This window comes from Phalaenopsis equestris, unplaced genomic scaffold (assembly GCF_001263595.1).
Source record: "Phalaenopsis equestris unplaced genomic scaffold, ASM126359v1 Scaffold000272, whole genome shotgun sequence".
In the NCBI taxonomy this organism is placed as follows: Eukaryota; Viridiplantae; Streptophyta; class Magnoliopsida; order Asparagales; family Orchidaceae; genus Phalaenopsis; species Phalaenopsis equestris.
Window position 1 is genome coordinate 517,905 of NW_018164714.1, and position 10,917 is coordinate 528,821.

At 31.1% G+C, this 10,917-nt stretch overlaps 2 protein-coding genes across 3 annotated transcripts; one reads left to right on the top strand and one right to left on the bottom strand.

Annotated features, from left to right (window-relative positions):
- Window positions 1-2,017: 2,017 nt before the first annotated feature.
- Window positions 2,018-3,790, top strand: LOC110024744 (cell division cycle-associated protein 7-like; the record flags this gene model as incomplete). Its single annotated transcript, XM_020724882.1, has 5 exons — window positions 2,018-2,123; window positions 2,207-2,284; window positions 2,833-2,920; window positions 3,255-3,310; window positions 3,424-3,790. Coding segments are annotated over 5 exons (408 nt in total), but the record flags the coding sequence as incomplete, so codon positions are not given.
- Window positions 3,791-4,642: 852 nt separating this feature from the next.
- LOC110024755 (DNA-directed RNA polymerase I subunit RPA12-like) lies at window positions 4,643-10,816 on the bottom strand. Of its 2 annotated transcripts, XM_020724902.1 has the most exons (7): window positions 10,604-10,816; window positions 10,400-10,494; window positions 10,193-10,311; window positions 6,855-6,895; window positions 5,196-5,279; window positions 5,044-5,100; window positions 4,643-4,951 (listed from the first exon to the last, which is right to left on the bottom strand). In XM_020724902.1, the coding sequence occupies exons 3-7, from the start codon at window positions 10,308-10,310 to the stop codon at window positions 4,874-4,876; spliced, it is 378 nt and encodes a 125-aa protein (XP_020580561.1). In that variant the 5' UTR covers window position 10,311; window positions 10,400-10,494; window positions 10,604-10,816; the 3' UTR covers window positions 4,643-4,873. The 2 variants fall into 2 exon arrangements, with proteins under 2 accessions (XP_020580561.1, XP_020580560.1); XM_020724901.1 differs by having other exon boundaries at window positions 10,193-10,494.
- Between the last annotated feature and the right edge of the window lie 101 nt (window positions 10,817-10,917).

Here is a 10,917-nt window from a genome sequence, read left to right on the forward strand (position 1 = left end):
TGGATTCCAAACCAAACGTTAGATTCTCATCATTTCATTTGCTAAACTTACTTTCCATTCAAACGCAGCTAGGCTTGCTGGTATCTGCAATGTTATGTTCTATTACCATTAACTAAACCGAAATTGAATAAGCCACTTTTCTATCATCAGATCTAGCCAATTTAGAGAGAATTCAAACTAAATTGGAGAAATATGTGAGATAACTTCTAAGGGTCGTATAGAACCCAAAATAGGGTGGAGTAAAATTTTGAGTTGCAATATTTCTAAAAGATCTAATATGCTCCTCACTTTCTATGCCTCCAGAATCAACAGTTTTGGAACACGCTTCTCAAGATCTGAGAGCACTCCCGCCTGAGAGTGGCGTAGTTGGCATGATTAACTAAGACAATCCTACTTTATTCTGTTCAGTGTTAATTTAGCTTAGATCAAATTGTAACTGTTAGTTAGAACTTAATCTACCGTATTGTGGCTTTCAATATCACATCCTCATCCCTCAAATTTGCCCTTTGTTGATCCTATATTGCACAGATCTTTCATCTTGCATAATATTTGATTAAATTGTTTATGAGCTCAAGTGTAGTTCATTCTTTATCTAATGCTCCATGATGATATTTGATTTACTTATCTAATGATATACTTCATTCAACTTGTCCCTAACACAAGATTATTTATGCTATTATCAAATGAGATTTGATTTATTTATTTAGAATTTCAGAGACAGTTTATTCTTGTCCATTTTTGAAGTTCTTCAATGATATTGCATGAAATTTGTTAATAATGCAAAATAGCACCAAAAATAGAGTATTAAGCTATTCCCACGTTGTGCTAGTTAATGCTTATAAATAAGCCTCTTTGAGTGTCTATTTCCATGATGCTCAAACCTCTTCCTACAAGTAGAGGGCTTGAACCCTCATTTTCATCATGATTTGCATTCTTTCAAGTGTGTTATTTGCCAAATTTTAGAGCCCTGGCAATCTAATAGTAGCAAGACATTCTAGAGGGTAGGGAGTTTGAAAAACGTTTGTTTGTTCTTTTATCATGTAGAACATTTCTTATTTGTACATAATCCTCGCTAGTTTTTTGTCTAATACAAATGCAAGTTTCTACAGTCAATAATGATATATTTTTTATTATAGGTACTACTATTTGCGTTAAACTAGTGGAGATGAGAAACATTTTAAATTCATTCTAGGCATCTTGGTTAGTAATTCCTTTAATGATTATGATTTTCTATCAATAAAATAATGTTGAAAAACGTATTCATGTTTTTCATTTGGCTAAAGTATTGGTCGATGCTAAACGATGTGATATCTTTGAATAAAGAATAAGATGTTAAATATGAGAGATGCTTTTCTATTACAACTAATAGTCCAACATGCTTTTATTTTATCTACTCTCATATTTTGTCACTAAGTAGTAGAAAAATTAACTTGGAGTTTATGTTAAGAGAATATTAGCTTTGGAAAATTTACATACATACCACACACTTCTTATATATTTATATATCTAACATTTAAACTTTCATGTTTATATTTATAACATTTTAGTGTAATAAACCTTCATTAAGGTTGTATTTCACTTTTTAGAAGTAAGCAGTAGCAGTCTTTTTTAAGTGATATTTGAAGATTTGAGTGTTATGCATGTAAATATAAAAGTGTGGATATTAGATATGTAGATACATAAGAATTGTTTGGTATACATGTAAATGCCCCTATTACTTTTCATGGATTTGATTTTGTGCAATTGTTAGTGTTTAATAGTTTCATGTTTAACTAGTTTAAGCAAATGTAACCTAAATTATATATTTTTAATTACTTACTGCTAAATACATTGTACAGTCATTCCAATCCTCATTATCCTCAATGAAGCTATTAATTTTTTCTTTACAAAATTTTCATCCCATTTCGTTATGTTCAATGCTACCTCCATTAAAATTAAACTTAATTTTATACATGTCTTTTATCCAATATATTTTTTTATATACCTTCATATTTATTTTATTTGCATGCTTTATTAATGCATCTCTAAATTGTACATTGACTTTTGTTGCAGACAAAAAAAATTGTGTGGTGAAGAAGATTGCAAGAGATGTAGTACTGGGAATATCAACCAACCTTGCATTGGTGAAGAAATTAAAATAAGATTTTCTCAATTTTATTTCATTTACTATCAGATGTTATCTTAACATTTTAAATTTCATTGATAGGCAAAACGGAATGTTCTGTGTGCCATTCTTCTAATGGAATCTTGTGTCGTGCTTGTCTCATGATTAGATATGGTGAAGGTAAATGTTTCCTTACTCTTGGCCACATTCTTTATACCTTTTTTTTTAAGTGTCAGAGCAAAGTGTTAACTTGTTTGTGTGAAAACATTTTGAGCTATTTTCAATAAAATTTAATTAAAGAAAATTAGAACATTATTTTAAAACTTCTTAGTGAAATAAAATTCAAATAGTATCTTCTTAATATTATTTTATGAAAAGACCAGCCTTCATTTTATCGGCATTTTTACACGATTTAAAGAAGAAAAAACTTGCTTGAAAGCTGATTATAAAAAAAAAAACATTTAGTTACTTTTGTGAAAATTAATTTTTGAAAAGATAATTTTGAAATATTGTGTTAAACTGGTAATGCAGAAACTACTTTATTGAACACCTGAAAATCAGCTTCTTAAACACCACCACTATGAAAGAATAAGTCCACTCAAATGTTCATTACTAAGGTTGGTTTGGTTGGTTTTGTACTTTATTATAAGGCTCAGAAGCAACTAATGAGAATTGCATTATGAAACTTGGCTTTTATCTAAATGAATAGATTGCATTTTATTTTTCAGATATAGATGAAGTCAGAAAGATGAAGAATTGGATGTGCCCCCACTGTATTGAAGAGAAAGGCATCAAACCTTATTGGATATGTAACAGGTATGCAACATATGTTGAGGCTTTTCAAATCATTTATCTTTCTTCAACTATTAAACGAGAGATCCAATTTTCCTTTATCACAAGCTAGACATTTACTTTTCTTATGCTGCCATCTTTAGAACATTTCTTTAATGGTTAAGTCCTTTTAAGCTAAATTGTGGATGAGATGATCTAATCTAAACTATTTCATTCTTCCAAGGAATGTTTTATAATTTAGTTCAAAACAATTCATTCAAACTTGTGTTTTGACAAATAGTCGATCGTTTAAGCATTATTCACTAATTCAAGAGCAGATTTTGCTGATGATGATGCTTTTCTTCAAATGGTATGGCAGTTCTCTATGTTTGAAGAAGCGAAAGATGACACCAACTGGAATTGCTATTTATCATGGTTTGTTCATCTCATCTATTTAGTATACTAAATTTCTAATTGAGTTTTATTTTCTATATTCCTAAGATGGTGATTTTGACGGCCTCATTGTTTTTCATGTTGTTGGAGCACAGCTCGTGAAAAAGGGTATAAATCAGTGGCACACTTGCTGATGGATGAGTTGAAAAGTGCTGGAAAATGGTTCGAAGCCTAGAAGAATTTCAAAGAAAGGCAACATTTGAGTGGTCACAGAAGCCAACATTTGAGAGAACATTTGAGTGGGTTGGTCACAGAAGCCAACATTTGAGTGGTCACAGAAGCCAACATTTGAGGGAACATTTGAGTGGTCACAAAAGCCAACATTTGAGTGGCTTTCAATCTCGATTTTTGTTTGCATAATTTAGCCTCATAAAGAGCAAAGCCAAAATCTCTACAGTTTGTCTCTAACGCAAAAATGTTGACTCAGTCTGAATGAAAGGGCATTTGTTTAGAATACATTTTATAAGATTTAAATATTTGCATGCCTGGCTTTTATTTGAAATTCAAGATATGAAAGCTACCACTCACTTGTGAGTGCACAAGTGAAAATTTAAATTAGGATACTAAGAATCTAATGTGATTAGCGACGATAGGAGCATGAATCTAGATTACCCTCTTTCGAGTGTGTAACGAAGTTTGATTTAACTCAATAAGTTTCCTGTCACCTTAGAAACTCCTAAGTTAGATCTCCTCAAAACTTATCTCGCTAACTATTTGCATTGTCCTATGGACAAGGGTATTTGTTTAGAATATATTTTATAAGATTTAAATATTTGCATGCTTGGCTTTGATTTGAAGATTGTAAATTTAATGATAGAGATCCTATTTACACATCAATAGAAGAAGAAGGGTCGCATATTGAAGTAAAAACTAACCTCATTAAAATTAATGATAAAATTTATGGTTAAGCTTTTTTATGTAAATCAATACTCATTATCAAAATGCACTGTGATTTAAAAGCCAACAGATTTAAAATAAAAATAGCAACAATAAAAAAATGATTAAAATTAAGGGCATTTATATAAGTATCACCACGCAATTTTAAAGCATTTATGCATCTAACACCTAAACTTTCATATTTATATTCATAACACTAATATCTAATATCATATCAAAAACACCAAGTTCGTCGATGAACACAATCAAGAGACCTAGCAGTCATTGTAAGATTATATCATGATGTAGAAGCATTCTAAAGTTCCAAGAAAATATACTCTTCCAAGAGTCATCAAAATCAAAATTTATTAAATTTAATTATTTATTAATTTCATTAAAATCATAATGCTCGATAAAAATTTATTAAATCAATTCCTTCAAAGCAAACATACACAGTACACATTCTCTTTTTTAAAGTACTTAAATAAATGCTCCTCATATAAAATGAGCAGTAAAATTCTATTAGTGTATACACATACAGACTTCTATTTCACTACAGGAATAAATTGCAAATGATTTGCAGACTTGTTATAATAATCACCTCCCAACTGTTACTAAGAGAACTAAAACAGTACAAAACTTGCAGGGCAGATTTCAAGAGTTGTTGTTCTAAGTGTTCAGCGAGTACTTGTACCTACAGTTCGGGCACTCGTAGAAAACTGTCTGCCCTTCATCTGCTGATCGGAGCTGAAGTGAATAGGAAGTATTAGAAGTTTAGAACTGAAGCGTCTTTTTCAAAAACAAAAGATCAAGATTAGGAGAAAGTGGTTATCCCGAACCTGCTTGGTGTAATACTCAAGCTGAGAGTTATTACATTGAGGACATGTTTCATTTACCTGTCATAAAAAACAATAGTAGCGAATTGTCATGAACTGTGGTTTCAATGAAGATGTAGACAGACAATTACATGAAGTATTTGTGGATCACTTACAACAGCTCTCTGCACTTTCTCCTCCTCCATCCGAGCAGATTCCAGTATTACAAATGGTTCAATTTTTAGCTCCCTTCTGATATCCTGAAACGGGAAAAATCAGATCTAATTTGAATTTTGAAATAGCAAACTTCATCATTGAAATCAGGAATTTATCAATGGTATGGGCAACATCCACAACGAATGAAATTCTGCTGAAATCAGGATACTTTATTGTTTTAGCTCAAGCAAAAATAAAGTTAAGAAAGATCTGCATGTATAAAGCCAATATAGAAACCTTATTCAGCAGATGGACAGATTTTAGTTGTCTGAAAAAAAAATGACAACAGAAGCCCTGATATTTAGAAATGTTCATGTTCATAAAAAAAAAATAATAATAAAAAATAAAAAAAAAATCAAACTATCCTATTGATATCATAGACAAAAAAAAAAAAAAAATCAAACTATCCTATTGATATCATAGAAACAAGGTTTCCACAATAACATTATTCAGGTGCATTTTGAGGCTCGCGCCACTGATTTCTTGTATTATGGCATGTATACTTGGCTGAACATCATCATAAACACTAAAAAACACCTAAAATTAATAATGTGGTGGCTGATAAATAACCTTTTCAAAAGTTCAAACAGGTTATCATTTCTTTTTCTATGTTATTCAAGCATAAAGATAGATCCTCTGCACAATCATCCTCAAAATAAACAAATAAGCGATCGAGGGCGCCAGACTTCATGAAATTTGCACATTAAAAATGAATGATTAAATTCTAGAAACTAGACAAAGTACAGAAATGTACCAGGATAAAATAAGAGATGCATGGATGAAAAATACCGAGCTTAAATGAAAGGTAATGTTAGTTGGCTCAGATCAAGTAATAATCAACAAATTTGTGCCCAAATTACACATCACCGATGTTCTCAAATTTTATCCATGACTGTTATGGTGAGGCAAACAGGTTTGAAGAGCATAAAAACGATTCCATGTATGAGGTATTAAGGATAAAAAGATTAAAATTTTATCAGTATTGATGTAATCAATTTTATGGTTGAAATGGAGAATTTCATGGTTTCTGTATCAAATATGATCTCAACATGTTATGGGGTATGGGTAAGGGTTGAGTCAGAAACAGCTAATGATGATTTTGTCATAGACAGTGTCAAGACATGTCTTTCAACATAAATTACTGATTTTATTGTTAAATAGTAAATATTTTATTTTTTATTTTAAGTCATCAGCAAACATGGGTGCTTTTGTAATCTAACATACATCAAACAAATAAATAAAATAAAATCTAAAGTATACAGAGTTATTACCATACATTCAAATTGTTCATTCATCGTGAATTACTACAGCTTCATTGATTCAAACATATATTATACGATACACCATAATTATAGATATTTAGCGGCAATATTTCATAAGTACCAAACTATAAACGATTACATGATATTACTTTATGATAATTATGGAGGACATAATGCCAATACTTTGTTTATCAAAAAATTAGCAGACCAATATAAAAATAAAAAAATAAAAAAACGGTTTGGGGCTTCATACCAATGCTTCTATAACAGCTTTACCTGCTAGGAAGCTTGAACATAGCATGTGAAAATAAAAAGAAAATAAATCAAATTCTATGTCAACTTAAACTGCATGAATACCTCGGCAGTGATCGTGTATCGTATTTCTTTGCCTTCAATCTCTACGAAAACAAAAGATAATTAGAAATGTCTCCAGAGAAAAAAAAGGGTATTTGATTAAAAAAAAGTATCAGCATCCACACATTTCTAAGAACTGCTCCAGAAACTTTAGGATGAAAATTAGGCAAAGAAGAGAGAAAAGAACATCTGCAGTAAGTGATGCATAATCTAAATTTAGGATGAAAATCACAACAAAACCCTCAAGCAATGCCTTCTTCAGCTTTGATAAAAAACCAACTAATTAAAGTATTTTCATTCAACCCGCCAAAAAAATCCATCATAGATACAAAAATATTCACTCTACTAAAATTTATGATAGAGGATTAAATCTTCTTAGCATAAATGAGCTTAAAAAAAATTTAGGCTAAATGAGAAAGGACAACAATATAAATGATTAAGAAAATGAAAGAAGCATGGACTGAAAGATGGATAATAATAATGTCACGTGTTGGTTAGATATGAGACAATAAAGGATTCTCTACTTCCTTATTGTTAATCCTTATGAGTGGGTCTGTTTCTGAAATTTATTGATCAATCAACCTTTTGTTAAAGATGCATATCTGTTTAAAATTCTTGACTAAATTTTTACGAGAGAACATGACTGTTTAAGCGGTAACAAATATGTAAATTCATCTATGACTGTCAGGATACTAATAGAGAGAGAATAATATTTACTAGACCCTATGTGATGGTTTAAAATTCTTCTTACGACAGAACATGACTGTTTAAGCGCTAACAAATAATGTAAATTCATATATGACTGTCAGGATACTAACAGAGAGAGAATAATATTTACTAGACCCTATGTGATGCCCACTATCTCGATTGATGGTCAAGATATAGGACAATTGCCACAACATAAATACATTTTGACTAAAGTAAATTTAGTGAGCAAATTTATTTATAATAAAAAAACTGTCCAACCAAAAGTCACAAGATTTGCCACTATATATTTAATTTTACAAAGTTTCAGATAAATGAACCAACCTTTAGAGGGCATATTTGTATTTGAATAGGGAAAAAATTTCATTGGCAAAAGAATATAAATAAAAATAATAGAAGAAAATAATTTATAAATATGATTTATTTGGCATACTGTTGCTATGCTTTCAAGATCACAGAATCTCAAGCTTGATACTGAAAAGACTCCAAAAATAAAATTATCTACAGAAGCTATAAATATGGTAGAAGTAGAAATAGCAAGAATATTAATGGAACAAAAAGCTATATATAAAGAGATATGACAAATTATAAACGAAAAGTACTATCATCAATTACATCATAATTTGCAAGCTGTTGCATATTATTTGAATCATTTATTTTATTATAACAAGAACTTCCTAATCGGTAAAGAGATTACAAATTATTTCTATGTTGGATAGGCTTATGTTAAGATCATGACCTTGAGCGCCAATCATTTTTATGATTACAAATATAATTTGATATTTGCTAATATTTATATTCAAGATGAGTACATGTACTAGCTAAGTCATATCAATAAGAGTGTCATAACAAAATATGTAATAAGATTGTTGAACACTATTTACGATTTAAGTGATGTTAACAATTTGATAAACTAAGCATATTAAGATGGCCGTCTTGAAATTTAAGGTTTAGTACATTTCTCCAAGTCATAAATTAAGTTCAACTAATTGTATTGTACGATCAATGTTGGTTTCAAGTTCAATCAAGCAAATTTTCATTTATTTTGATCTACCAATGGATTGTATTGTAAGATGCTTGATCATAGAGTATGATAATTTTACATTCAAAAACTGTTCTACATATAAATTAAGAATATTCAATTCATTCAAATTGGCATTTTCACCTTATGGTATGATGTTGCTCGTATAACACAATGTTCAGTTGGCATGTTGAATCTTGTTGATTGGGTTTTACAATACTAATCATAAATTATTGATTGAATCTTCACTAATTTTCTATTAGAGATGATTTTGATTGATTAATTGGAGTCTTATGATACTAATGTACATGCCATCAATGTCTAATAGAGAGAACATACATTGGCAAATCATAAGAGAGAGAGACAAAAAAAGAGAGTTCCAATTTACCTTTTTACACGCCAAGTCTCCTCCCTCATGTTTTGCTTCACAAATTTTATGTCTGCTCTAGAGGATTGTGTTAGGAGTGGCAAGTCCACATCTTTCAATTTAGAGCATTGCAACCTAGCAAGTTAAATTAGTAGTGTGATTCTCAAATTTATTAGAAGTAGGGTCCTCCATTACTTATTAAAGAGAGAGGTTTCTTTGCTTGCAATAGTGAAGGAGAGTGATAGTGAAAATCTTGACAGGACTTGCAAAATGGATTGAAGCTCTTTGGTGGCCAAACCAATATATTCGATTAGTAAATTTTTATTTTTTCACTTCTTCTTTCACTAGAGTGTTATTATTCTTATGATCTCGATATTGGTTGCTTTGTTAATTTTTATAATAAATTACTAGTAAACATTATTGTCACAAAAAAGAGGCAAGAATCACATAGGTTGATATTATTAATCTCATCATTTTAAATTTGATCTTGCATATTATAATTATTATTGTCTAATTAGTAGGAAAAATAAGAGCATTTCTTTGCATTCAAGGGTATCTTGTCTTCTTCTTTCCACTTTTAAGATAAAATTTATAAAAACTCCACCCATTTTACCTCTTACTACTCTCTTTAAGAAAGGAAAGAATAGCATAAAGTTTTTTTTTTCCTATGAATTTTTTGTCTTGACTCTCCCCTCCTAACACTTTGGCTTGAAGAAATCTTTAGTAATTTTGGACTTTAAGCTTCAAGTATACCATGCTTCAGCAAAGATCATTGCATATGTTGGACCATATTCCCAAATATTAATCATTAGAGAAAACACAGAGATTTGAAGTTGCTAATATGGATATCCACTTGAAGAAGTATGATATAGAACAAGTTGATGTTGGGTGAGTCATTTAAAACAATAAGAAGATATATTTGCAACATTAATATAATGTGGATAGATTTTCTAGATCAAGAATCAGTATATGGAGGTAAAATCCAAATCAGACAACCACTTCGATATGCAATATATAAAATTTCGAAGGGATGTTGTTAAAAGCTAACCAGAACAAAATCGAGAAACATTTTGGCCTAAACTCTATGATCAGTATCTCTGTCAAAAACCCTACTTAAACATGAATTCAATCATATTCCGACTGAATATCATCCATCAGCATCAAAGTGAATTGGAAACAAAAAAAAAAAAAAAAAAAACCAAAAAAAAAAAAAAGTAACCAATAGCAACTGGATGGAAAGCAAGGTACCCTGAGCATTGCGCTTGCACCCGCAGAGACGACATTCGGCAAATTCCGGTGAATTGAAAGATAGAAGCGTCCCGCACATGCTACAGAATAAGAAATCTCGCTCGCGGCCATACGCCATTCTGGACTCGTTGTAGTAAGAAATTGTCGTCGCGGCAGTTTTAAAAGGAGGTTAGAAGAAAAAAAACCACAAGAACTCTGAACCCCTACCAGCAAGTTCGAGGATTTTCAAGCTTTTCCTCTCGACATTGAACGGATGAAAAAGAAAAACGAGGGCAGGTTTTAAGCAGGATTTAAGCTAAATCCTGCCAAGCAGCAAAAAAAGACTCCGTCAATCCTGGGGTCCTCCTGTTAATCGGCGGATTTAGTAAATCCGGGATGAGCCAAGAGGAAGAATGGCGCGAACAGGCTCACCTTCCTCGATGGTTTCTGGTAGGAGCGGAGCGGACGGATGAGAAAGATGGGAGTTTCGGTAGTGTCTGGAAGCCAACAGCCCTTCGTTTCCTTCCCAGCTAGCTATGGCGAAGGTTCGTTCTTGAAGTCGATGGTTTTGGGCGAAAGAGGGACGGGAAGGGGAAAGCATGAGAGGGGATGAAGGCGAGGGTTTCGGGCATAAGGAGAAGAGGGATGTTAGTGTTAGGTTTTAATTTATTATTGTTTAATTTTATTAATTTAATTGATTAATAATTAATAATTATATACATACATATATATATATATATATATGT